The following is a 27,620-nucleotide window of genomic DNA, read 5'->3' as shown; positions in this document are numbered from 1 at the left end:
AGTTTAATCTCCACAAATACAGCGAGGAGGCCAATACCCTGCCTCTCAAAAAGACGGAAGTATACCCATCCAATACTAACACACCCGAACTGAAAAAGCCACTACTTCCACGCATTTCCACCAAGAAAACAAAGACTATTCAGTATGAACGCCCTCAACCTCCACAGGCCCCCAAAAATGATCCCCATTACCAGTTTGATAACGAATACCGTTCTGTATCATATGGTGACCAATTACCAAGATATTCCACTCAACCTACTCATCTCACCAAACGCAACCAGAAGAAAAACAGTCTGTATCTCAAAAATATGGGCGTATACCCATTTAACATGAACACACTGCACCTGAATAAACCACGAGGTCTACCAATTTATACCAACACAAAACCATCCTTTCCTCCCAAATCAAAGACGATTCAGTTTCAACGCCCGAAACCTCCACAGGCCCCCAAAAATGTTCCCCGTTACCAATTAGATAACGATTACCGTTGTGCACCATATGGTGACCAACTACCAAGATATTCTACTCAACAGACTCATCTCACCAAACGCAGCCAAAAGAAAAACAGTCTGCATCTCAAAAAGATGGGCGTATACCCATTTAACATTAACACACTGCACCTGAATAAGCCACTAGGTCTACCAATTTATACCAATACAAAACCGTCCTTTCCTCTCAAATCAAAGACTATTCAGTTTCAACGCCCTCAACCTCCACAGGCCCCCACAAATGTTCCCCGTTACCAATTAGATAACGATTATCGTTCTGCATCATATGGTGACCAACTACCAAGATATTCTACTCAACAGACTTATCTCACCAAACACAGCCAGGAGAAAAACAGTCTGCCTTTCAAGATGGGCATATACCCATTTAATGTAAACAAAAAAAACAACTTCCTCCCATTTCCACCAACACAAAATCCCACCGATGAGGCCTGTGAGCAACCCCCCAAAATAATCATCGCCACTATGTGAGTCAGGAGTTGTGATGGGTGTCAACTCCGCAGATCAAACCGCCACAACAGGAGATTCAGAACCACAGAGTCCACTTAGATGTTACCGAACACGAAAGTTTGACCCCACGATCTAATTAAACCGTGACACTTTACAATTTAAATCTTATTCTCACACACACACACACACACACACACACACACACACACACGCCACAAACGAACCCAATCAGTGTTCAGAACTAGTCTGGATGCTCTAATTTCTGCCCAAAAAACAAACACAATAGAAGAAAATAGTATTTAAAGCAAAATTTAAACTAAAATAATTACACTTTTACTAACCTGATTAGAAACTGGGCGGTGCAGTGGTCAACACTGTCACCTCACAGTGAGAAGGTTCTGGGATTGATCCCAGGCCTCCGTGTGCCTGCGTGGGTTCTCTCTGGGTACTCCAGCTTCCTCCCACCGTCCAAAGACATGCATGTCAGGTTAATTGGTGATTCTACAAACTGGTGACCCGTCCAGGGTCCCTGACCTGGAATAGGCTCCAGCCCCCCCCCCCCCCCCCCCCCACCCTCCCCCGACCCTGTTCATTATTCTTAGATAATAGATAAACCAACAAATAAAATAAATCTTAAATAAAAAAAAAAGTACCATGAAATTGTTTGTATGTTTTTTTGTGTTTTTTTTTTCAGGTTTCTTTTAAAATGAGCAGTGTTGAACAACCAAGGACTTCACGCTTCATCAAGGTGAAAACAAGAACAATTTATTTGTCTCTTTTTAAAAAGTCATTTATTCTCTGGTTCAAAAACACTGTACTTCAATAAACAATAAATCAGGGTTATAATGTGAGCAAGCAATGAAAAGGTTCAACCATAAGCAGATGTCGATGATAATTTAAGTTGTGAGTACAAACTGCATGATTAAAATTACAATAAATTAGCTTAACAACCAACAAATAATGAACTTCCACGACCTCTGACATTTCTGTAAACATCAGCAAACACAACTCGTGGACTTGAACTTGAATATGAAACCATTTGAACGCAGCTTGTGAACACTATGATGTCGCGGAGTAAGTACGGAGTGCAAGTGTTTGTGATCAGGGCAAACCGGTTCATGACATTTAGAAAAAGTCTCTAAATTATTTCACATCAGCTTATTGCGGTTCAGAGATCTGACTATATAAAGTACATAATATCTAAAACTGTTCTCGTCCCTCTGCCGGACATTTCTCCTGAAAGGATGAGCTGGCTAGTTACTGAACCACTTTTACTCCAGTACATTTATTTATTTATTCATTCATTCTAAGTAACTTTCTAGCTGACAGCACCTCACTGAAAAAGAGAGAAAACATGTTTGCTCCAAGATTTTATAATCCTAAAAATGTATTTGTTTTTACTGGAACCAAAAGCTTTATTGAAGTGAAAGACAAATATTTTTTACCATTGACTGAATTTAGCACCATGTCTGTTTGTTAAGAAGCCATGACATGTTGTGAGTATATATATCAGAATATCATCATCAGAATATGCAATATCATCATTGCATAGTTTGATGTTTTTCCTTTCGTTCCTTCCAGTCGTGCAGCGGAGGACGTAAGGCGTCAGTCACAGACGGGTCATCTGGGATCAGGGATGTCTCCATCTATTCACTGTCCTGCACACTAACACTGCATCTTCGCCTCGTTTGATAGACAGCAGAGAGGAGAAATATGAGTAGAGAGAGGAGCAATGACATTCAACATCCACACTTGAACTGTCTGCAATTACAAATAATTGGTTATTTAGTTGCTGAACATCCTTTAAAATTGTATTTAAAAACTGCAGTTCTACGAGTACGTTTGTATTTTTCTGCTTCTTTCAGTGGGGGCGGGAGGTCCCACTTCCTCTACGTGTCCGGAGTTCATCCACGTGGGCCAAAGTCAAGATGGTGAAGGCCGAAGCTTCAAAACAGATGGCCGGCACATATCGTCACCTTCCTAAAATAATGGCACAAGTCATTTTTTCAGGTTTTTCAGGAAACACAAAAAACTTAACCAAATGCTGATTATGATATTTATTAATAATTTCAGTCAAAAAGGTTATGACAATAGATGACTATTGACATACTAATAACAATGTCTGTCAATTATGTAACATAAGAGGAATAAATGACTTAGGCACATTTTTGAACATGCCTTTGTGACTTAAGCAATTTTAAACCTTCAACTCTGTCAACAATAAAGCATAACTAACAAACTAACTCAACATAATGCTGAGGAGGCATGTGCATCTCCTCACTTCTCCCTCCAGCTCTTCTTTGCTGGGTTCTTGACTGATGCCTATTGATGTGGCAAATTGTCAAAGAAATGATGACACTCGACGGGCATGACGTGTTTCATTGACTGGAGGTCCTGGAACTTTCTTTCCTTGATTGTCAGAGCACATGGAAACATTATCCATGCTATCGGCTCATTTGGCACCCGTACCCTCTGTGGCAGTGCTTCCCACGCAGAGTCCTTCAAGAAGGACAGCTTGAAATGGACCTAGTCCATTGTCCAAACGGACAATAATTTTCGCTGAGTCCTTGTCCCAGGATTTCTCTTGCCTCGCTTCATCTTTCTGGGTGACATGTGCATCATATTCGGCCTTACTGATATTCCCATGCTTGAATGAAACACAAACATCACACTGATCTTTTCCCGGAATGAATACGGAATAGTTCTCTTTATGGAACACATCTGTGAAATATCGTAGTCCAACGGCCCTCACTCCAGCAGTTGCAGCTGCCTGTTGATATTCCTGATGTATTTGGGAGATGGTTGTGCCTGGGTGAAGGAATGTCTTGTCTTTGTAGGTCTTCTGAAATATCCACTGCCGCTGTTCTTCTGCAATGACTTGGCAGTCTCGAGTTGAGACTCGCTGACATAACATTGAGTTGCAGGGAGGACCCATAGCCTTTGCATTTATTTCTTTGCCACCTTTGCTCTTGTATGACATTCTTTGAGACGTTTCTCCTTGGATTAATTTTGCTTCCATGTTCCCGGACTAAGGCATTTATTTATTTTCCTTTGGACCATATTGTTTAAATCAACATCCTCATCCTCATCCTGCTGTTCTGGAGTTGTTGCCACCATGGTTAGGCTGTCTTCATTTTCAGGGGCAGAGGACACGTCACAGGATGGGGTATAGTCTGGATCGCTGATGACATCATTGTCATCAGATATGTCCTCTTCATGGTGTGGATGTGTCTGCTTGGCATCTTCAACAACATCAACGAGAGTGTTTAAGCTATTGTCTGCTCCATCTGAAACAGTCTTGGCCTGGTATATGCTGCTTCATCTCTTCAACAACGGTCTCATTGTCATTTTCAGTGGATGAGGCCTGGTCGGTGTCAGAATTGTCAAGTGCATCTCCTACCAAAATTGAAAAACATTTCAACCCTTTGAGGTGTACGGTCACAAATGTGTGATCAATCTCAAGTGAGATTTCCATTGACTAAAATGCTGACTAAAAAGACTGAATAAAAAGACTAAATAACTAAGCAATATTTATAGCCTAGCCTATTTTATAGTAAACCTCATCACTTACCAATAAGGGGACAAGCCCTGAATCATGGAAATAACTCCAGTGGCTCGGTAGATTTTCGTTCTTCTTGATGCAGCCGCCCTCTTGAAAAGCTTGTAAAATTGCCCAAGTCACATTGTCTTTTGACTTAGTCAAAATAAAACGGCCTAAGTCATACTCTTGACATAGGCCATTATACTACAGGGGTAGAATCGCATGATCTGTTCAACTGAGGATGTAGGCGATTTTACCAGAGGTGGCCAGCATCATGAGGAGATGATTTCGGCAACAAAATCATTTTTGTTGAAAAATGACTTAGGCCATTATTTTAGGAAGGTGATGAATATAAAAGGTGTGTTCCCAACCATTTAAAAAAAAGATCTATATATTCAAGAGTTAGCAGCCAAAATAAGAACAAACACAGGTGGAGGACACGGCTTTTATTGTATTATTTATTCAAATCTAATGTCTGTTTTTATGAGGCAGGATTTAAGATTTTTCAATATAAAAAAATTGCATTATAAACAGATCATCGACCAAGAGGTTTTGTAAAGATGAGTTAACGTGGGCTCCTCATTAAGAGCAACCCCTTAAAGTAGTCATCCATTATTAATATAAAAATATATTGATTATAGCTGTTTTGATTAAGATTGATTGGCAGACAGCTAACCCTAACCCTGGGTTACATATTAGCTTCTGGTAAAGGTCAATTTATCTTGATTAGGAAGTTCATAAGGCTCAACATGACGCTCACTACACAATACTCCCTTTTGGGTTTTGGTAATATCTTTCTGTTTGTCTGTGCGTTTTCACGTCCGTGTAATTTTCTGTTCAGTTCCTTTGTCGTTGCTGCTGCTCCATCATTTTTAATCAGTCTCATTTCATAGATAAGATCTGAGTGAAAAGGTTGAATGATAGCATGGACGTGGACAGACACATACACACGCACACACCTACACACACACACACACACACACACACACACACACACACACACACACACACACACACACACACACACACACACACAAACACAGATACATAAACGTACACACACACATTATCAGGAACGACCCTTTTAGCAGTGCATTATTACAGGTAGTATCTGTGGAAGGAACTATGGTGTGCTGGCTTTTCCAAACACACCTGCATTCCCTACCAAGTACACAAACACACACACACACACACACACACACACACACACACACACACACACATTAGGCGGCTGGCTCCTGTGTTTGCTCAGCGAACAGACGAAGGTTGAGGAATAAGACGTGTTTGTACTGCTCTGGGAGATGGAGAGATTAAACTGGATTAATGAATAGGTGATTGTTTGGAAAAGAGAAAGTGTAGTATATCTATATCTTTCCGTTTAATCAATCAGTACATTTGCATTGAGATTTATACTGTAAAAATTATTAATGAATCAACTAGAGCACCATTTAGTTAACTATATTGCTTTGCCGTCAGAGAACAGAACATTTACTCAAAGATGAATTTCTCACCTTTGAGGCAGGCACTTGTTTTATATTGACATTTTAATTGTACTTTAAACCTTGTTAAAGGTAATCTATCTCTGAAGGAAATTTGGTGTAAGGGTGTATACGGACCAACGATGTCCTCCTTGTTTACTTATTTTCTTTTAAAGATAAGTCATACTGCAGCAGTATAATTACATTTCCGTGGTTATATTTCACCCTATGAATTGAAAGTTATGGCTGATTCCATATTTCTTTACAGTATTTCATTGACTTTGTGTTACATGTGTCAGTTCCACCGAGTAATAAAAGCAATAGAGATATTACGCATGTAATGATACACAAGTGATGGCTTTTGATCATTAATATCCATCATAATTGTCATATATTATTATTAATAATATATTTAGCTGATATGTGATATCTCACCTCTATTAAAATGCATCCTGATATAAAACTGTGGAAACTGTACCAGCCTTAATAGCAGCTTTCTATTCATATTTAATCTGTGTAACATTATACACATTGGCATCAAAACAGAGATAACTTTAAATATTTGAAAAAGAATGCAACTGCAGTTAGAAAGGGGGCTGATTGTCTTCGTTAGCAGCACCAACTCGGAAAATCCTGCTTCAAAAACAAGAGTTTACCTTCATGATAGCAGCTCTGGGAGGTTGTTTTTAAACAGAGGTCATCAAAAACTAACTTGAACACAAAACATTTAAAGCATGAATAAAATTGCACACTTCAGTCACTGTGATCCTTGTATTAATTTGAGAAACTTAGAACGCCTGTATAATAGACTTTTGGTCCTTTGTGTGCCGAGGTCAAAGGTCAACCATCAGTGATGTCACCACATTGGTTTGTCAATGTTATGAAGCCTCCAGTTCAGATTCTGTCCGTCACCATCTTTGCTAGTTGGGAGTGGTTTGGAGCAGGAAGTGACCATGTTTGGACGAGCTGGGGGAGGAGCCACCGGTGGATCTGACTGATCTGATTGGAAACCTGACGATACTACGTCCCGCCCACCGATAGCTGTAACACAGGCCTGTCAATCAAACAGACACGCCCCCAAAAACAGGTCTTCTTGAATCTTCTTTTCTAATGAATGAGGGATTATTTTCAGATGGACCTCCAGAAAACTAATAAGAAGGAGTGACTTTAGCTAACAACACCGAGATAACTGATGGACACATTTTATTGACTTTGAATTTGATGAGAGAAGTTGAATGGGAGTCTATGCAGCCGGAGGCTTTTTGGAGCCGACCTCTAGTGGCACTCGGTGGTACTGCAGCTCTGTCTGCTTCATATGTTCTTAGTGTTAACATTTCTACTTTCTCCATTTAACAACTACAACTCTTTTATTATTCTCTTTCTGCCTCATCATCTCGTCTCCTCTTCCTCATCAGTCATTACTTCATGCTGATGGTTCCCCTCCTCCCTCTCTACCTTCATCAGTCTCATGAACTCATCGATGGCTTCCCCCTCTCCCGGGAACTGCTTCTTCAGGCTGGCTGCCATCTCAGTCTTCCCCGCGTGGATGCGGTATTCCCTGAGAACAAGTGCACGTGAGATGTCAGAGGAGGCAAATGAGGAAGAAAGACGGAAGCGTGCCGATCCTCGGCTGCCCTGTAACCAGGAGAGGATCTGTACCTGCGCTGGTCGGGAGGGCCGAGGACCAGCGTGTCGAAGTGCTGCTCCAGCCTGGTGAACTGCAGCTGTCCCTCCGTGATCTGGTCCAGAGCCACCTTCAGCATGCTGTTCTCATGCAGCTGGCCCAGGTAGTGGATACCTGGTGGAGGCAGTCGGAGGTCACCGCTGTTTTCAGTCAAGAGATTTATCCTCATACGGTCTTCATTCAGTGACGATCAGAAGAAGTGGCACTCGGTGGTATTGCAGCTTAAGACACTTAAGACTGCACAGGTACAGTCAGTATTTATAAGTATATCAGTATATTTAGGTGAGAGTGTCGGGGTCTGAAATGACATTAGAGTGGAACAAACACCAGACCAAATAAAAAGACAAAACCATAACCATTAAAGCACTGTGAATAGCAGTGAACAAGATGAGATCAATTTTGAAGTTCTTACGAGGTGACACGGTTGCACCGGATGTGGCGTAGCATGAAATCGCTGCAGGAGGAAGATCATAGCTGCGTCTTCCTCCTGCAGCCAAACGATAGTGTCATTAACATCACAGAGGAAACTCACGGAGGAGACGGAGGAGAAGATGCTGTGGAAACAATGTGACGAGCGAACGCACGCTGAGACATGTTTGTGCGTCACAGCGTTGGACGACTGAGACACTCCGCATCACGCTTCCTTATTGACGTTGACACAACTACTGTCTGTCTGTCTGTCTGTCAGTAGCACTATTGACACGTATCTCCGCTTGGTGGACAGAACCAGACCAACCAGGCTTAAACTGGTGACTCATGTTACTTTAACAAAGAATAGAAATGTTAGAGAAACTCAAGTGTAAACATCAAGGGACACATAGTGAGATGAACTATGACTATGGTCATATATGTATTCCAGTCTACAGGTGCTGCAGCGTTGCATAAAAAAAACCACCATCTCTGTAAACCCACAGAAAAAATATTTAGACATTTTGTGATTTGGACTTGTCATACTTAATTGATTATACTGCTCATTCTGCTTTCTTATGGCAAATCGTGCTGTTCGGACAGTCACAGACCTTATGATGCAGGATGTTTATGGTAAGTAAGAAGATGACATTTACAGTAAACATGCAGCTTTTTGAGTGTCAGGGCTCCAAATGTCATCTGTTAGCTATTAAAAAGAAGGGGCTGACTGCGCGTTAGTAATGTCTCCATCATCACCATTTGACGCATTCGGCCTCTTCACCCACCCTTCTTCTTCACACACACACACACGTACGCGCACACACGCACGGTGTAAAGCCCTCCCTCCTCCGCGGCTGCTCCACTATTTAAACCTCCTCTGTTGGAGTTTGGAACCAGGTGCAGCGACCTGCAGAGTTAAAACGCACAGAAGAAGCAGAAGAAGAAGCGAAAACTCCTCAGCGGCAAAACCGAGATCTCCTGCTGCTGTAAGACTCCACCTGTGGCTCCGACCTCCTACCTGCAACCTCTGAAGTCTGCTCACAGTAAGTCTGCGCACGGCTGACTCTTATTAATCTAAAAATGAACTCCTACTTTTACTGATATTAAATTATTTTTTTAGCTCAAGCCTTTATTTCAGTAAAACTCACTCTGATAATACAAGATCATTTTTGACTTTTTTCCTGCAAAACCTTCTGAATTAAAGCCTCCTGCTCGCATATCTTTCTTCTTACGAAGTTGGACGTTTTGTTTTTTCGCACGAAGAGAAATTCTCGCCGTTCAGTAATTTTACCTTCGCGCTCATAAAGCTGACATTCCTGCAGTCAGACTGGTGATCTGCAGACGCTCTACGTGTTTCCTCTTCTCTGCTTCAGTTAAAAGCTCAATATTCTGTCGTCATGTCTGCGTATTGGAAGTGAAATGTCTTTAATGAGGTGATTCTGGAGGCGCGTTCATCTCCTCGGACAGCGCGCGGAGACTTTTCACCAAAATCTGCATGACAAATATTTCATCTTCTCACATTCAGTCTGTCTTTGATAGCTGAACTGTTTTCCTGCAGTAGCTGCACGTTTTTTTTTTCCACAGTAACTTTCAGAATTTGCATTCTAAACATCACAGAAAAGACGCGCAAAGGTCACTGATTGATCTGTAATATCTTATAAGAGGATAATTTTCTCACTTTGCAGCAAAACTATGCAGCAAATCTTTTTCTCACTATAACGCAACTTGGAGAAATTACTTTGAGCTTTAAAAATGATTCACTTTATACACTTCACACATAAAAAGGTGAAATAAAGTCAACTTTAATAAAGTAAAAAAAAAATAAAGTGCTTATTATTTTTTATATAGAACGGAGAAATGTTCTGCAGGTCCAGGGCTTATTGATCCTTGCTGCAGCCTGCAGGTGCAAAATAACTGACATAATTGTTTCATTTGAAATAGGCTAAAGCTTCCTTTAATGTTGATAAGATCGTAGCTGCTAATATTAGCCATGCACCGTAAAAAATGTATTTAGATATCCAAAAGAAAAGATAACCAGAAGATAATGTTCTCAAATGATCTGATAATGTGGAGCACTGAGCCATAAAACACATTCATGTCTGTTTCAACAGGTATTCAGAGACCAACCAGTAGAACTGAAATGATTTATTAGTCAAATGATGATCTATTAATTATTTAAGTAAATATGTTAAAATATATATATATATATATATATTTTATTTTTTTATTTTTTATTTTTTTTTTATGCTCTGGCAGCAGCCAGCTAAATGTGAATATTTGTTAGTTTAGTGTTTTTTTTAAAACTAAGAATTTACATAATTAACTTTACATTTTGGGGGATTTAACCTTAAAAATTATTCTTCCGGAAAAAAAGAAGTATCCTGACATTCAAACAAAACACAATATTTCTTGCTGGCGGTACTCCTGTAATAATTATCACCTCTTCTGAGGCTTAGCGTTTAAAACAAAGTAATTTTGACGTTTACAATAAATGACCTCAATAATAAACAAATGAAACTAGACACGCCCACGACATGAAGGGTGAAGGTTTTATTAATATTCAACTTAAGAGGTGAAACTTTACAACAAAGGAAGCGTCAGTTTAACCGTGTAGAGCTGACAGGATAAACCTGAGGCTGGGAAGTCGCTCACTGTCGGCATGTTATCAGAAAATACAAATACTTATTAAAGGAAGTCATGCTTTTTTTTAATCGAGTGTTCGTCATGATTTGCTTTTGTTTACAAAGTGAGGGAGTTTATTCGGGATTCGTCCTCGATGATGTGTGACATCAATCAGTTTTGCTCCACTGGAGTCGATCCGTTTCTCTGCATCCTCCTCAAGAACACAACAACACTCAGCTGACAGGAAGTCGATCCGCAGCTCCTTTACATGATACACACCGATTCTTCAGCTGCTTCACACCACCAGTTCTACACTTCAGGCATTTCTCAGAAAACCAGATGACTCTTGTTTTACCAGCTGTGTGGGAGAGGTTTGACATCCAAAGTTTTGTCATCAGACAGGAAGATGTTTTTATCTCATGTATTATTTAAAACACCTTTTCATGATTTTTACCAATAAAACAATAGAAAATGAGACTCGGTAGCAACAAAGACGTATTTTCCAAGAACTCTTCTTCCTGATGATTGTGTTGGACTTTAATTAAGCCCATCTTGCACCCTCCTCCTCTCCTGCTCTAGATGGCTGTAATCCTGAAGCCGTGGAGGGTTCTGCTGGCCGTCGTGCTGTGTGTTCTGGTGTGTCTGGGAGCGCTGGCAGACGCCTATCCGCCCAAACCCGAGAACCCCGGTGATGACGCCCCACCCGAAGAGCTGGCCAAGTACTACACCGCCCTGAGACACTACATCAACCTGATCACCAGGCAGAGGTACGGACGCACACACACATCAGGAAAACGGTCCTCATGAGGCTCAAACCAGATTCAGTTGAGACACTGTACACAAATTATTTGAGCGGTTTGGAGGGAAGAATCTAATATTTGACTTTCCAAAAAAGTCTAGCTTGAATGTTTGAAATATCTTCTTCACTTATCAAAAATACAAAATGAAACAAAACACAGTTTTCTGTTCCAGATCTCAATAATAATAATAATTACAACAACCACCGCCTATGGACGTAATACAAATAACATCAGAGAAAGTCAAAGTCGGCATAACAGCATGGTGAACATTCCTGCTATCTATTAAAATCTTTCAAGTAAAGAAAGGAAGAACACATAAGTCTTTTCTACCATCATTTTCAGAGAGTTCCTACAAGACTGTTATGGTTATTGAGGGTTGAAGAAGGTTTGACTGGTGCATCATCCAGACTATGACCCCAAACTAATTTTAGGTGTCAAGCTAAAAGGGTTTGCGTCGAACTTGAGCCTTTTTTCTCTCCTCCTGTTGCTCAAGATTAGATTTAGTTTGTATTAAAGTCAGTGCAGCAGCATCGTGCCAGCCCAGAGCTCGGTCAGCGTGCGATGCTCCTTCCTCCCCAACCCTCCACTGAGCACCAGCTCCATAGATTAGATTACAGTCCCGTCTCGGAAACCTCCAGGCCTCCACATCAACCGGACCAGAGCCATAAAACAGGCCCAGATGGACCCAAGAAAGAATCCCAAATTCATTTAGCGAGGCCTGCTGCTCACATTCAAATGGCGTATTTTCTATGTGAAGCAGATCATGAGCTCTCTGTCCTTTTTCATGAAAGTCAAATAGGTGTTTGATATTTAAATAATGGGCTTAAAGAAGGATCCTAATGTTGTAAAAAGTCCATTTGTTTGAAGGAATACGTGTTTAAGATTCACTGGAGAGGTGCAGATGAAGACATATTGTACGTGATGAAAAGATCTACAAGGTTTGGCTGGAGGATGTGATGAGTGTCAGCTGTAGGGATCCGTATGATGGAATCTGGTCAGTCTGGTGAATCATATATATGGTAGCTCATAGCACGATGGCTTTTATTGTGAAATAAATGCAGGAAGTGCTGAGTTTGTATTAACACAGTTTAATTTAACAGGCCAAATGGTAGTTGATCAAAGAGACTTCAATTCATCATCATGAATAAATCAATGAATCAAAACGTCTTTAATGTCCAAGTGAAAACTTTTTTTTTTATCGGCTCTCTTGCTGAACTTGTGCTTTACAGATGATCGGATTTTAGAGCACTCAAAATATATAAATGAAGTTTAACTGAATTAAGAGACATTTTGAACATTTTATTTCCTCACTTGGAGAGTAAAAGAATGTCGGAGCGTCATTTCGGTGCGGCTTTACACGCACGAGAAGCACCTGTGGTGCACGTGTCACAGTTTGGGAGTCACTGATCGAGTAGGTAGAGGAAGAAAGATCATAGACACAGAAATATAAGAAATACAGAGAGACAGAGGAAGATGAAGATGAAGACAGTCAGTTAGAGAAAAACGTGTGTGTGCAGACAGGCCATTATCAGAGCAAGAACATTTTACATCCTGATGTGTCGCCAGCTGTGTGGCGGCTGAGACAGACCATCTGTGCTTCCTGATTGTCTTCCTGCAGGGCAACACACACACACTCACAGAGCAAGTAATGGAGCATAAGATTGGGTGCTGGGGTCACAGAGGGAGGGGGAACAGGTGGTTGATGGGAAAACACGGGAACTGTCTGTGGGGGTTACATTGATTGTGTCAAACACATAAACACACACACACACATTAGCGAGTAAATTCTCTCTTAAACGGATCCGTGATTTTACATTTGTAGGCTGTCTTCAGTCACTGGTTTCCTTCCCAGGAGAATAATGAGACCCATTCAGACTTGGAAATGACACCTTCATACACATTAAAACACAGCCGGAATACTCACAAACCTGAATCTGACTATGACATAAAAACATCAGGAGCAGAGGAAGGAAAACAGGTAAAGCGGTGTATTGGAAAGGCAGAAGTAGAGAGGACATAGATGATGGACAGACACGCTCCAAAAGCAAACATCTCAAAGAGTTATGTCTGTTTAGAGGGATGAAAGAAAGATGTTATGGGAAAAGTCATTTTCAGCCTGAAAAAGAGTGTCGTAGTATGTCAACCACAGACTGGATATAAAAGTGTTCGTAGCTTCCAGCTCTGAAAAATGGTTCCGATGTAGAAGTGTCTTAAACTGCAATACCACTGAGTGCCACTAGAGGTCAGCTCCAAAAAGCCTCCGGCTCCATAGACTCCCATTCAACTTCTCTCATCAAATACAAAGTGAATAAAATGTGTCCATCAGTTATCTCGGTGTTGTTAGCTAAAGTCACTCCTTCTTATTAGTTTTCTGGAGGTCCATCTGAAAATAATCCCTCATTCATTAGAAAAGAAGATTCAAGAAGACCTGTTTTGGGGGGCGTGTCTGTTTGATTGACAGGTCTGTGGTGCAGTCAGGTTGCAGCTATCGGTGGGCAGGACGTAGTATCGTCAGGTTTCCAATCAGATCATTCAGATCCACCGCTGGCTCCTCCCCCAGCTCATCCAAATATGGTCACTTCCTGCTCCAAACCGCTCCGAACTAGCAAAAACGGTGACGGACAGAATCTGAACTGGAGGCTTCATAACGTTCACAAACCAACGGTTGACCTCATTGATGGTTGATACTTCATGTCGGCCAAAGTTTAACAGGAACACAACTTAATTTAGACATACGTTTCAGTTTCTTGCTCATGAGCAGCAGCACTGAGCCTGTGAAGTGTAAAAAAGTTGAATAATATTTTCTGTGGAGGGGAGGTGTCAGATAAAATATGTCTGATGATGTCACAGGATGTCACCAACGTTTGGAAACTACAAATTAGAACCTGTTGCAAACTGGAAGTAGGAAGTTTGAGTGACATATCTGGTGCTTTATGGGTAATGTGGGATCCAGCATTAGTAGGAATTAAAAGTCGGGATATTAACATCTCTGCTGCACTGATTTCGACTTAATTTAATTGCATTTCCTGTGACTGTTTCACAATAAAAGCCACCCCGTGTTTTGCCAAATAAAAGATTTAATTGTGAAATAGTCAGACTGAGGTTACAATCTGTAATCCCGGATTGCATGCAGAGAGTTTCCTGTGTATCTGGGCGATCTGACAGAAAACACATTAAACAGCTCATCATCCATTAAAGTGATGATTGATCTGATGAACATTCCCTCCCTCTCAGGTATGGGAAGCGCTCGGCTCAGGAGGACGTGGTTGCAGAGCTGCTGTTTGGCAGCGACAGCAACAGAGACCAGAGATCAAGGTAAAGTCTCACACACATAGACGGAGGAGGTCATGTGACCTGTGATCAATATGTTAAGGATTAATAAGCAGTTCTTCCCTGTGTGTGTTTCAACAGATATGATGACTCCTACATGTGGTGAGCCCGTCTCCCTCGTCACTGGGCATTCCCTCCGGCTGCTACCCAGAATGCACCTGGAGGGGCCGACATGTGCCTCTCACCTCTGACCCCCTACCCCAACCCAATGATCATCAGTGAGTGGAACACCAGTTCCCTCTGTCTCTCCTGTCGCTGTCTCACATCTCCGTCCTCACATCAGAACTGTACATAATTTATTATTGAAATAAAATCTATATATGAGATCAGAGCTCCTAATCAGGTGGAACTGTGTTTCTCTCTGTGTGTGTGTGGGTGTGTGTGGGTGTGTGTGTGTGTGTGTGTGTGTGTGTGTGTGTGTGTGTGTGTGTGTGTACGTGTGCGTGTGCGTGTGCATGTGTGTGTGAGCATCGAGGTCTTACTGTCCGTCACTGTTCAGAGGAGGAAAGTCTTGTTTCTCTGTTTCTGTCAGAAGTAACTTCCGAACACGCAAATAAAAACGTTTTCTGTGGGATTAAAATCTGTCGATGACTCAGAATGGATTTTTTTTTTTATTCATTCAATGATGCTCATCCTTTTTACACACTGTGGTTTAATGTCAGCTGATCTTCAACAGTAGGTTTGAGACAATAATGTAGAATATAATTAAAAATAACATTTTAAAAACACACTATTGTATAGCCATGCTGATAGTTCTCAGACCCTGTTTGAGGTTCTGGGAAAAAGTGTTCTTCACTGCAGTCTGCTGTGATCCATACAGGTGATTTGTTTCGGTGGTTGACCTTTAAAGTTAATTAAGTTCAAAAGTTTAGTTTAAATTATATTGAAGAACTTTAATTGAAGTTTGACAGTTTACATTGCCTCGTTTAAGTTCATTTTTGGGGATTTTTCAGCTCTATTTCCCAATTTAAACATAAAAAAATGGTAAACAAAGAGTAATATAATATAATGAGTTCCATTACTTTGATGAAATAATTAAAATAGCTCCTTTACTTTCATTTAAACATGGTGAGTTGTCAGCTAATCTGTAACCTATTGTATTTAAAAAAAATAAATTAAATTAAATTAAAAAAAAAATATATATATATATGATTAGGACACACTGCAGTTGATACCAACCATTTTCTAGACATTAGCTGATCTAAAATCAGGATGATTTCATATTCGAAGCTGCTGCACATTACAATTACAACTGTTTTGAATTACTGCAAAGAACAGAAATCTCCCCTAATGTTTAGTTTTTAAGTGTGCATTGCAATTCAATTCACTCAGCTATCTGCTCAGTGTACACAAAGGATACGGGAAGCAACAGGGTATAATACCATGGTAACTACATCGTTAAAAAAAACAGCAGTATCTTGTTAATAAAACTATTTTCGTACTATATGTCATTTATTATAGGATTGTGCAAATACTGGGGAAAAAAACTGAATAATCTCACAGAAAATACCAATATTAGAGATTTTCTGTGTTACTATTTCCCTGGGATGTTTTTACATACATTACCCTCATATTTTCTTCCTTCATTACATTAATAGAGAAAATGAACCTCAGTATTATCACCAAGTGTCCCAGTACTGCCCGGACATTACCCTGCTGTTTCTATTATGCTGAAATACAAAGTAATAATTCTTCAGCCCATCAAACACCACTTCAGGTGTAACACTTTAATCCGTCCACTGTATGCTGCTGTTGCTCTGCTTCCACACATGGTGGTCTTCCATCACAGCATCCTACCAGCTGGTGAGCAGCACGGACAGTCTCTGTATGTTCCACTTGTTTTTTTTTCTTCAGTTACAGGAATGTAAAGGCTCACGTGAAGCATAAAAAGGAGGAAAACACAGGGCTTCAGAAAATATGACAAACAAAACAACGCACTGGCCCTTTAACACTCCTGCGATGCTCGGTGCCGCATCAGGAGGTGTTAATGTACCATAAATATGGCGAGTTTAACCGGAAGTAAATCAAATTTGCAGCCAAAAATAAGTTTAAATGTTAAACTGCTACCTGCTTACGGTACCTACTTGCATGCGCCATAGTTCAAATAATAATAATAATAAAAAAATACTATTTTTTTTTAGTTTCATTAAAACAACATGAAATGCCAAAATTGTTTTATTTTGAAATATTGGCGGAAGTTCTGTATATTTTCGTGGTTGAAGAATCGTCAGAGGACCACAAGCAGCCAGACGACAACAAGAAGCGCACGAGACATCTCAGACAGCGGGAAGCCTTTCTCATTTGTGTCAGACGGTAAGTGTCGGCTCTCCAGTTACCGGAGACGTGACGGTATATTTAACGGGACGTTCCTCTTACGGTCAGCGTTGAGTCTCTCGTGCTCCTTTTTGTCTGAGGCTCGTTTATTGCTAGAGAGCAGCTGCACCGGAGCTGTGTTGACAAAGGTGCGTGTGCGCGTGGTAATTTCGCTGTATCTAAATAAGCGCGCGCTTGTATTAGCATACATTTATGCCAGCCGGATTTTGTTGTTGTGTTAGCATTGTCTTCGTGTGTGAGTGTGTGTGTGTGTGTCGTGCTTTGTTACATATGACCCCCGAGACTAATTAAAAGACCCCTCTGCGCCACGCGTGAATGTGGGGGTGGGGGGTACATAAATAATAAGAGTAATGGAGGGTTGGATGTCAGGAGGAGAGAAAGGGGAGAGGGGGCGATTATTAATGGAGGGAAAGTATAAAGAGCGAGAGGAGAGGGAGAAGATGGGCCAGCAAGGGGAGGGAGGAGGGGCAGTATGAGGAAGAAAAGAAGTGTGAAAGCAGAGAAGACTGAAGAAGAGGAGGTAGGAAGGTGTGAGGAGAGACTCGAGGTGAGGAGGAAGTGTTTGTCTGTGAACGTTATGAATCCTCCAGTTCAGATTCTGTCCGTCACCATCTTGCTAGTTTGGAGCAGGAAGTGACCATATTTGGACGAGCTGGGGGAGGAGCCAGCGGTGGATCTGACTGATCTGATTGGAAACCTGACAATAATACGTCCCGCCCACCGATAGCTGTAACCTGACTGCACCACAGGCATGTCAATCAAACAGACACGCCCCCCAAAACAGGTCTTCTTGAATCTTCTTTTCTAATGAATGAGAGATTATTTTCAGATGGACCTCCAGAAAACTAATAAGAAGGAGTGACTTTAGCTAACAACACCGAGATAACTGATGGACACATTTTATTCACTTTGGATTTGATGAGAGAAGTTGAATGGGAGTCTATGGAGCCGGAGGCTTTTTGGAGCTGACCTCTAGTGGCACTCGGTGGTATTGCAGCTGAAGACACTTCTGGATCAGAACCGTTTTACAGACCTGAAGCTACGAACACTTTTATATTCAATATGTGGATGTTACCAGTGGAACAGCAACTCTTCTTGAGAACCAGGAAACATAACTACAAATTGAATAGTTTGAGATCTGAAGGCACTTTGGAGGGTGATGAATTAAAAATCCTTTAATCAGTCATTACTATTCGATCACAGTAAAAAACACATTCCTATGTGTTTCTGCCATTAAGGCCTTCATCAGGGGATTTACAATAGATTGTAACTATTGTACATATTACAAATATCATGTGTCCCTAGTAGAAGAGTCCTCTGATAAACTGGCCTCCTGCAGTCCAGACCTGTCAATCATTGAAAACATATGGAGCATCATGAATGAAAAATACGACAAAGGAGACTCTGAACTGTTGAGCAGCTGAAATCCTATGTCAGGCAAGAATGGGACCACATTTCACTTTAAAAACTCCAGAAACGGGTCTCCTCAGTTCCCCAACGTTTACAGAGTGTTGTTAAAAGAAGAGGCGATGCATCACAGTGGTGAACATGATCCTGGAACAACTTTTATGAGACGTGTTTCTCAGCAAACAATAACATGTCAGTTTCAACATTTGATAGGTTGTATTTCCAATTAAATATTTACATTTTACACAGCGTCCCAACTTTTGTGGAAACGGGGTTGTATGAATCGTGCCGATGTTTCAGATGTCGTGATCTTCATCCAGTCATTGTCTCTCTTCTCTCTCACACGTGTTTCAGTCTCTTCATCTTTTCTCTTCGTGTCATCATCTCTCTCTCCTGTTGCTGCCGGGGGTGTTGTGTAACGCCTGCTCTGCCATTAACGGCGGTGTGTGTGTGTGTGTGTGTGTGTGTGTGTGTGTGTGTGTGTGTGTGTGTGTGTGTGTGTGAAGGCAAAACTGAAAGAGGACAGGTTTCCATGGCAGCCATGAGCGGTAACCGCAGCTTGTCATAGCAACCACCTAACATAGATAGATAGATAGATAGATAGATAGATAGATACACAGACAGACAGACCTCTTTGTTCTCATCTCTTTCTCCCTAATTTGCTGTAGTATTGTCTGCGTTGTCATGGCGATGTATAGATTGGTTACGCCCACATGCCCCTCCTCGTCCCATCTCCCGCTCGCGCTCCTCTCGTGACTTTTCCATCTGTACTCGGCCTCTCTTCATCTTTCGCTACGGATGTTCGATTCCAGAACCATCGCCGAGGCTCCACCCCCTCCCTCACTGACATCACTGCCTGCTGTGTGTGTGTGTGTGTGTGTGTGTGTGTGTGTGTGTGTGTGTGTGTTTGTTGTGCTCCAATCCAGTGCCTATAATGATATATATGTACTGCCAGCAGTCAGTTAGCTTATCTTAGCACAAAGCCATGAAATAAGGGCAGTTGCATCACGCTTCACTTTCCCCTTTTGTAATAAATAACATCTTCACACTTTGATGTCTGTAAGGTTTAAACAAGTAATAATAATAAACTTTATTTATTAAAGCACCTTTCGAAACCAAGGTTACAAGTTAAAACAAAAATAAAACCATAAATGAATGAGGTCGAACAGCGTGCAGATTGAATCTGTTAGTTTTGGATTGTTATCTTTAAATAAACAGCGTAAATGATCTGATGTAAACATTCGGGAGTTTAGACTGAACACAGTTACTGGAGCTTTTATGTCATCTTTTTCAGCTGTGAGAAACTCACATGGTGTGTGTCGTCCTCCTGCTCCTCTGTGTGTCCTCTCTTGGTCTCTCAGATTTCCTGAAGCTCCACCATGCCTGTGGCCTCCACCAGGACAGAGCCGGGTGAGACCCGACATGTTTTCCACAACTGTCCCCGAATATCCGGTTTACAAACGGGATCCTCAAACCACCAGAGTAGAAAAATGTCAGGTGGAAACGGGGTCAATGAATTAATGAAGCGCCGATCTTAACCTGTGATATCAGAATAATGTGGAAGACGTGTCATCACATCCAAACTTGAACCATAAAATGAGAGCTTTGATCCCAGCGATGATTCACCTGAAACAAACAGCATCATTAAAACCTGAAAGATCAGCATTTTATTATTGAAAGCAGCCCTATAACTACTGTGTGTGTGTGTGTGTGTGTGTGTGTGTGTGTTACAGTGCCCCAGGTGTTGGACGCAATGAGTGACAGCACCATCAGCTCCACCACGGCCAACGACCTGGATCTCATCTACCTCAAAGGAATCATGGAGAGTCCTCTGGTGTGTACACACACATATATACACACACACACATACACACACACACACATACACACATATACACACATATTCACACGTATACAGACATATACAGTGGTGTGAAAAAGTGTTTGCCCCCTTCCTGATTTCCAATTTTTTTTGCATGTCTGTCACACTTAAATGTTTCAGATCATCAAACAAATTTAAATATTAGTCAAAGATAACACAAGTAAACACAAAATGCAGTTTTCAAATGAAGGCTTTTATTATTAAGGGAGAAAAAAAATCCAAACCCACACGGCACTGTGTGAAAAAGTGTTTGCCCCCTCCTGTTAAAACATAACTTAACTGTGGTTTATCACACCTGAGTTCAATTTCTCTAGCCACACCCAGGCCTGATTACTGCCACACCTGTTCTCAATCAAGAAATCACTTAAATAGGACCTGCCTGACAAAGTGAAGTCGACCAAAAGATCCTCAAAAGATAGACATCATGCCGAGATCCAAAGAAATTCAGGAACAAATGAGAAAGAAAGTAATTGAGATCTATCAGTCCGGAAAAGGTTCTAAAGCCATTTCTAAAGCTTTGGGACTCCAGCGAACCACAGTGAGAGCCATTATCCACAAATGGAGAAAACATGGAACAGTGGTGAACCTTCACAGGAGTGGCCGGCCGACCAAAATTACCACACGAGAGCAGCGACGACTCATCCGAGAGGTCACAAAAGACCCCATAACAACATCCAAAGAACTGCAGGCCTCACTTGCCTCAGTTAAGGTCAGTGTTCATGACTCCACCATAAGAAAGAGACTCAGCAAAAATGGCCTGCATGGCAGAGTTCCAAGACCAAAACCACCGCTGAGCAAAAAGAACATTAAGGCTCGTCTCATTTTTGCCAGAAAACATCTTGATGATCCCCAAGACTTTTGGGAAAATACTCTGTGGACTGACGAGACAAAAGTTGAACTTTTTGGAAGGTGTGTGTCCCATTACATCTGGCGTAAAAGTAACACCGCATTTCAGAAAAAGAACATCATACCAACAGTAACATATGGTGGTGGTAGTGTGATGGTCTGGGGCTGTTTTGCTGCTTCAGGACCTGGAAGACTTGCTGTGATAAATGGAACCATGAATTCTACTGTCTACCAACAAATCCTGAAGGAGAATGTCCGGCCATCTGTTCGTGACCTCAAGCTGAAGCCAACTTGGGTTCTGCAGCAGGACAATGATCCAAAACACACCAGCAAGTCCACCTCTGAATGGCTGAAGAAAACCAAAATGAAGACTTTGGAATGGCCTCGTCAAAGTCCTGACCTGAATCCTATTGAGATGCTGTGGCATGACCTTAAAAAGGCGGTTCGTGCTGGAATACCCTCCAATGTGGCTGAATTACAACAACTCTGTAAAGATGAGTCGGCTAACATTCCTCCACAGCTGGAAAAGACTCATTGCAAGTTATCGCAAATGCTTGATTTCAGTTGTTGCTGCTAAGGGTGGCCCAACCAGTTATTAGGTTTAGGGGGCAAACACTTTTTCACACAGGGCCATGTGGGTTTGGATTGTTTTTCTCCCTTAATAATAAAAACCTTCATTTGAAAACTGCATTCTGTGTTTACTTGTTATCTTTGACTAATATTTAAATTTGTTTGATGATCTGAAACATTTAAGTGACAAACATGCAAAAAAATAAGAAATCAGGAAGGGGGCACACTTTTTCAGACACACACATACAGTATATACACTCAAACATTTACACACACATATATACACACACACATATACACACAGAGACACATATACACATGTAGATAAATGAAACTACACTTGCTTGTTGCTGATGATGTGACTGTCCTGTATGTAACTGTGTGTGTCTACCTATACATGTATATCTATCTATCTATCTATCTATGTTGTGTGTGTGTGTGTGTGTATATATGTGTATGTGTGTCTCTATGTGTGTGTCTGTGTGTGTGTGTCTCTGTGTATGCGTGTGTGTGTGTGTGTGTGTGTGTGTGTGTGTGTGTATCAGGAGCAGGATGAGGGTCTGAAGGAGCCTCGTCTGTCTCCGGTGAGAGACAACAACATGGAGCTGCTGCAGGAGATCCTCAGAGACCTGGACCCGTTCACACAGCGCTCCGACACGGCAGCCGAGCTCTCCCGCATCCTCACACAGCCACACTTCCAGGTCGGGAACACACACACACACACACACACACACACACACACACACACACACACACAGATCTGATTATGTTCCCATCATACACAGCTGGTTGAAATAATCATACAATTCATGTTTTGTGTCTCAGTCTCTGTTGGAGACTCACGACTCCGTGGCGTCCCAGGCGTGTGACACCCCCCCTCTCAGCCCATGTGACTTTGTGGATCACGAAACAGAAGAGAACCACACACACAACCTGCACCTGCCCCCTGATGCAATCCGCATGGTGGGGATACGCAAAGTGGCGGGAGAGCACCTGGTGGGTCCCGCTAAACCGTTAAAACTCCCGTTAAAATGAAATGAGTTTTATCGACACGTCCAGTTGTCAGAGACGTCTCTTTGTTTGTTTCATCCAGCAGGTCTATGTGTTGAATGAACATGAATTAAACAGCATCTAAACCTCTTATTTTGACAGCTGATGTAGTCCTTGTTTCTATATTCCAGTCACAGACGGTCTGTTCTGGAAACATACGCAGCTTTTAGGACCTTGTAGGAGCTTTTAGGACCTTGTAGGAACTTTGAGCCTCATGGTTCTCTAAGTTTTAATAAATAAATGTAAAAAAGATTAGAACTAAAATATTTATGTGATGTGCAGCATGATTACTATCACAGGAATTGATTACAGATTTATGACTTTATCAGGGAGAGCTAAAAAAAATAAAAAAAATTCACAACCCGCAACTTTTCTAATTCCCATAATTTAAGTAAAAAACATTGCAATTTGTGAGAAAATCTGCAGCGAAATGAAAAATGTTTGATCGCAACAATCAAAAAAGATCTCTGTGAAGTCCTGGAGGGACTGAAGGAGATGCTGGTCTTATCCTACAAGATGCAGATGACAGACTATTAATTGCGTTTCAGGGGGTGACGTTCAAGGTGGAGGCCGGAGAGCTGGTGATCGCCCGCATCCTCCACGGTGGGATGATCGACCAGCAGGGACTGCTGCACGTCGGAGACATCATCAAAGAGGTGAGCTAACCTTTAAGTATGACTTACTGATGTGTCAGGATCAGCAACAACTGGAACTTGAAGTTGAATAGAAGTTGTTTCTTTTTTAAACGTGGGCACCGGAAATAGTTGAGCACAAAACACTCGTTAAAACAACAAACTACATCTCCTTCATGAGTTTCATTTGTACACGTATGAAGGCAGCTGTCTTTACTGCACTCGTCTACACAGCCAGGCTCGCTGTTTGTCCATCTTTCCAGCTTTTATGCTCTTCTAACTGCCTTAAGAAGTCACATCAAAATAAAAGTTGTTCTTTATTCTCCCGATGTTGCCGTGTCGGCAGGTGAATGGACGAGAGGTGGGCCGAGATCCCCGAGTGTTGCAGGAGGAGCTGCAGGCAACCAGTGGAAGTGTTGTTCTCAAGATACTGCCCAGCTACCACGAGGCCATCCCACCCAGACAGGTGACACAAACAAACAAACAAACCTCACAAACAAACAAACCCTCACAAACAAATCTCAGACAAAAAAAACTCACAAACAAACAAACAAACCTCAGACAAATAAACATCACAAACAAACAAACCTCACAGACAAATAAACCTCACAAACAAACCGCAGACCTCCTGTCTTTGGTTTTAGTTTTTTTCTGTCAGAAATAAACCAAAGTTCTTCTCAGTAACAAGAATAAAATGTCAGAGCTCATAGTGAGATGTGTCTGTATGTATTTTCCTCAGGTGTTCTTCAAGTGTCACTACGACTATGACCCGGCCAATGACAACCTGATTCCCTGTAAGGAGGCGGGGCTACGGTTTGAGACGGGGGACATCCTGCAGATCGTCAACCAGGACGACGTCAACTGGTGGCAGGTGACAGAAACATCACGTGTACATGCTAAATACATATGAGCCTTTATCCTCACTTCATAGTGTTGGTGTTCGTTACGAGTCTGTGCAGTAACTGTGTGTGTGTGTGTGTGTGTGTGTGTGTGTGTGTGTGTGTGTGCAGGCCCGTCATGTAGAGGGTGGGAGTGCCGGTCTGATCCCGAGTCAGACGTTGGAGGAGAAGAGGAAAGCTTTCGTTAAGAGAGACGTGGAACTGGCACCTGCAGGTGAGAGGAGAGAAACAATGATTACTGCCACCTGGTGGTCAAATCACAGGCCAGAAAATAAATACCATGTTATCGTTCACGATAATACCGGTACTATTTTTCAGAAGAAAGAGACAATGATATCGTGTTAAAGGCAATTTTCTGACTTGTTGACGTAACGACGTGATTCCGATAAGTCATTATTTGACATAGACATAGAGGTTGAAGCACAGACTGTATATAAAGATGGACGACACATTTTTCTCCGATTATACTAAAGTAAAGCTTAAAAATCAGCGTGCTGCCGTCTATGAACCAGCCCACGCAGACGTGATAGAGGGGGAGGAGCCACAGTATTGTAGCCCCGCCCATACACTCCACAGCTACTTCACTTAGAGATGTTTTTTTTTTTTAGTTTAGCCCATGTCCCATCCACAAACAGTGAGGGGGGAAGGGAGGGAAGGAGGGGGCGGGGGATTATGAGCTGTACTGCAACCAGCCACCAGGGGGCAGCTGTCAGGACATCAATGTTATAATAAACACAAAGCTCAGACATGAGAGTCAGGTCTCTTTATCATAACAAACACTTTTTGTCACATATAACTGTGATTTGTCTTTTGTTTCTTTTATAAATGCTATAAACACGCACGTAAGTGTCTGTAAAATTTACATAAGCAAACCATAATTTAGTTCTAGTTGTTAGAAACGTGTCGGCTCTGTGATTAACACTCAGTTACTAAAAGTTCAGCAGACGAGGAGCAGGTTTGAGATGAGAATGGAAAGGAAGGCATGTCACTCATTCATTCATTCATTCAACCTTTATTTATACTTGAGAAATCACAATAAATACCAGGCCAGGAAAAATAAAAACAATATCAGTGATCACAGCAATAAGACGAGCTGACAGAGATGAGGTTGTACTGCAGTTTGAATTTATAGATAACCATTTAACTGTCAGATTAACCTCAAAGATGAATAGAAAGTAAGCTTTAAACTATAAGGAAGGTAGTTTGAATAAATAAAACAGTTATATAAAACAATTACAAAACTGACGTCACTAACTCCTTTAATGTGACAGGAAATCTTTGTACCGGTGTTGGAGGGAAGAAGAAGAAGAAGATGATGTATGTGACCACCAAAAATGCAGGTAAACACTCGGTTTATGTTTTTATTTGTTTGCTTCCTCAGTTTAACAATGATTTCTCAGTCGTCACCTCTCTTCTCTCCCCGCCTGACTTCCCGTCCTCCTTCCTCTCTCTCTCTCTCTCTCTCTCTCTCTCTCTCAGAGTTCGACAGACATGAGATCCTGCTCTATGAGGAGGTGGCCAAGGTCCCGCCTTTCAAGAGGAAAACTCTGATTTTGATTGGTGCTCAGGGTGTGGGGAGGCGGAGACTGAAGAACAAGCTCCTGCTGGGGGATACTCAGCTGTTTGGCACCACTATACCATGTAGGAAAAGACACACTAACAAACTATTGTGTGTTTCTGCTTGGTTGTGTTTTTTTTACAGTGTAACGTTTTCCTGACTTCCTTCCAAATAGATCAAATTTAGATTTGTCATTAAAATGCAGCCAAGCATTGTGAAGACAGACAAAATAGAGCAGAGTACATCTTGAACATTTAAACTATGTCTGAATGGATCCGCCACATAAAACATGGCGCGTGGTGTTAAATGACTGACCATGTTCCTGTGTCTGTCCAGACACCTCCAGGAAGGCCAAGAAGGGCGAGCGCGAGAGTCGGATGTACGCCTTCACGAGCCGCAGCAAGATGGAGACGGACATCAAGAACGGACGCTACCTGGAGCACGGAGAGTACGACGGCAGCCTGTACGGCTTAAAGATAGACTCCATACACGAGGTGGTGGAGGCGGGACGTGTCTGCATCCTGGACGCCAACCCGCAGGTCAGTTTTTGTTTTTTTATGCTTCCACTATGCAGGGCAACAAGTTGGACATTTCTGTAATTGTAGAAAAAAACGGATGTAAAGCAGCGCTGATGGACTTCCTGCCGAGTTCACCGGTCAGTTTTTACACTAACTGCTGTCGGGTGATGAGCTGTTCTCAAGAAAGCTTCTGAGAAGAGTCGCAGATTTGTTCTCACCTGCGTTCTTATCCCGATGAATCACTCGTTCCTCGTAGGTTGAAAGCCTACGTTGTTACTCATTAGCATAAACGCCCCGCCAACGCCCATAAAAGGACATGAGACTACAGCGAGGGAGAAAAGAGAAATTCAGAGAAACTTAGATGACGTCGACAGACGGTGGAGCAGCAGACTCCAAGAGGAAGAACAACTTCTGCGGGAAGTGAACAGGAAAGGCGCCGTCATATTTAAAACAGTAGCGTAAGTACTGGATGTCAAAATAATTTAAAAAGTAAAACGTGCACGGGACGTGATTGCTCATTCAGTGATCAGGAGAACGGCGCAAAACCAATGATGTGACCACGAACCTGCTGCACACTGTAAACACAAATGCTCAAAATAATGAAATAGATTTCGTCGTAAAAATACAAAAATAAAGAATCGGCTAACTTTATTATTTTGCTGTGACGCTTTCTTCCTTTTGAGTTCAGTAAACTAATAATAATTAAATTGAACTATTTTGTGGATTAAGTTACCAACACTTAAAAGTATATTTTCACTGTACTTATTGTTTCCACAGTAGAAACTGGTGTATGTGAGCACAGTCAGGCTGTATTACATTATTTCCATTAATATACTTAGCTATGGCAGCCTGTCCAGGTAAATTGACGGTCGCCGGGTACATTCGATGACCTACTTCAGCCTTCTTAATTTATTTTTAATCGAGAGGACGACGCTCTCGACGCAAGATCTGTTTCAGAGCATCTGAGGGAGCGGAGGTGGAGCGACGTTTCCGAATGCAGCATGCGTGTTTGAGTGGGCGTGGCTGCAGCTCATCAGGTGTGTGGAGGCTCCAGCTGCTCCTCCTGTGACTCACACAGCTGATCCTCATTCCACTAATCAACACT

At 41.7% G+C, this 27,620-nt stretch overlaps 2 protein-coding genes across 4 annotated transcripts in view; both read left to right on the top strand.

The window, feature by feature from the left end:
- The first annotated feature begins 8,974 nt into the window (after window positions 1–8,974).
- pyya (peptide YYa) lies at window positions 8,975–15,387 on the top strand. The gene is made up of 4 exons (XM_069177642.1): window positions 8,975–9,110; window positions 11,269–11,456; window positions 14,724–14,804; window positions 14,901–15,387. The coding sequence occupies exons 2-4, from the start codon at window positions 11,269–11,271 to the stop codon at window positions 14,923–14,925; spliced, it is 294 nt and encodes a 97-aa protein (XP_069033743.1). The 5' UTR covers window positions 8,975–9,110; the 3' UTR covers window positions 14,926–15,387.
- Window positions 15,388–17,052: 1,665 nt separating this feature from the next.
- The window catches only part of mpp2a (MAGUK p55 scaffold protein 2a), a 70,851-nt gene continuing 60,283 nt past the window's right edge, over window positions 17,053–27,620 (top strand). For 2 of the 3 annotated variants that reach the window (XR_011179732.1, XM_069177681.1), the window contains exons 1-12: window positions 17,053–17,132; window positions 19,922–19,970; window positions 20,294–20,394; window positions 22,404–22,559; window positions 22,684–22,854; window positions 23,457–23,564; window positions 23,887–24,006; window positions 24,280–24,411; window positions 24,551–24,653; window positions 25,711–25,779; window positions 25,919–26,080; window positions 26,334–26,536. Coding sequence is in view for 2 of the 3 variants with exons in the window: in XM_069177681.1 (XP_069033782.1) it covers window positions 19,940–19,970; window positions 20,294–20,394; window positions 22,404–22,559; window positions 22,684–22,854; window positions 23,457–23,564; window positions 23,887–24,006; window positions 24,280–24,411; window positions 24,551–24,653; window positions 25,711–25,779; window positions 25,919–26,080; window positions 26,334–26,536 (1,356 nt within the window). In the remaining variant the exon portion in view is untranslated. Of the gene's footprint in view, window positions 17,133–17,191; window positions 17,282–19,921; window positions 19,971–20,293; window positions 20,395–22,403; window positions 22,560–22,683; window positions 22,855–23,456; window positions 23,565–23,886; window positions 24,007–24,279; window positions 24,412–24,550; window positions 24,654–25,710; window positions 25,780–25,918; window positions 26,081–26,333; window positions 26,537–27,620 lie in introns of those variants that run through there. The other variant, XM_069177682.1, reaches the window with a different exon arrangement.

Source organism: Embiotoca jacksoni, unplaced genomic scaffold, assembly GCF_022577435.1.
Source record: "Embiotoca jacksoni isolate LCO1_2020_lvr unplaced genomic scaffold, fEmbJac1.0.p SCAF_76, whole genome shotgun sequence".
Classification (NCBI taxonomy): Eukaryota; Metazoa; Chordata; class Actinopteri; family Embiotocidae; genus Embiotoca; species Embiotoca jacksoni.
Note: the sequence above shows the minus strand (reverse complement) of the source record. Positions and strands in the feature narration are given on the sequence as shown.

Bases quoted from the DNA above. Each gene is read 5' to 3' on its own strand.
- pyya (XM_069177642.1), top strand. From the start codon at position 11,269: ATGGCTGTAATCCTGAAGCCGTGGAGGGTTCTGCTGGCCGTCGTGCTG. The intron at 11,457-14,723 runs GTACGGACGCAC...CCTCCCTCTCAG, and splicing joins AACCTGATCACCAGGCAGAG to GTATGGGAAGCGCTCGGCTC. The intron at 14,805-14,900 runs GTAAAGTCTCAC...GTGTTTCAACAG, and splicing joins AACAGAGACCAGAGATCAAG to ATATGATGACTCCTACATGT.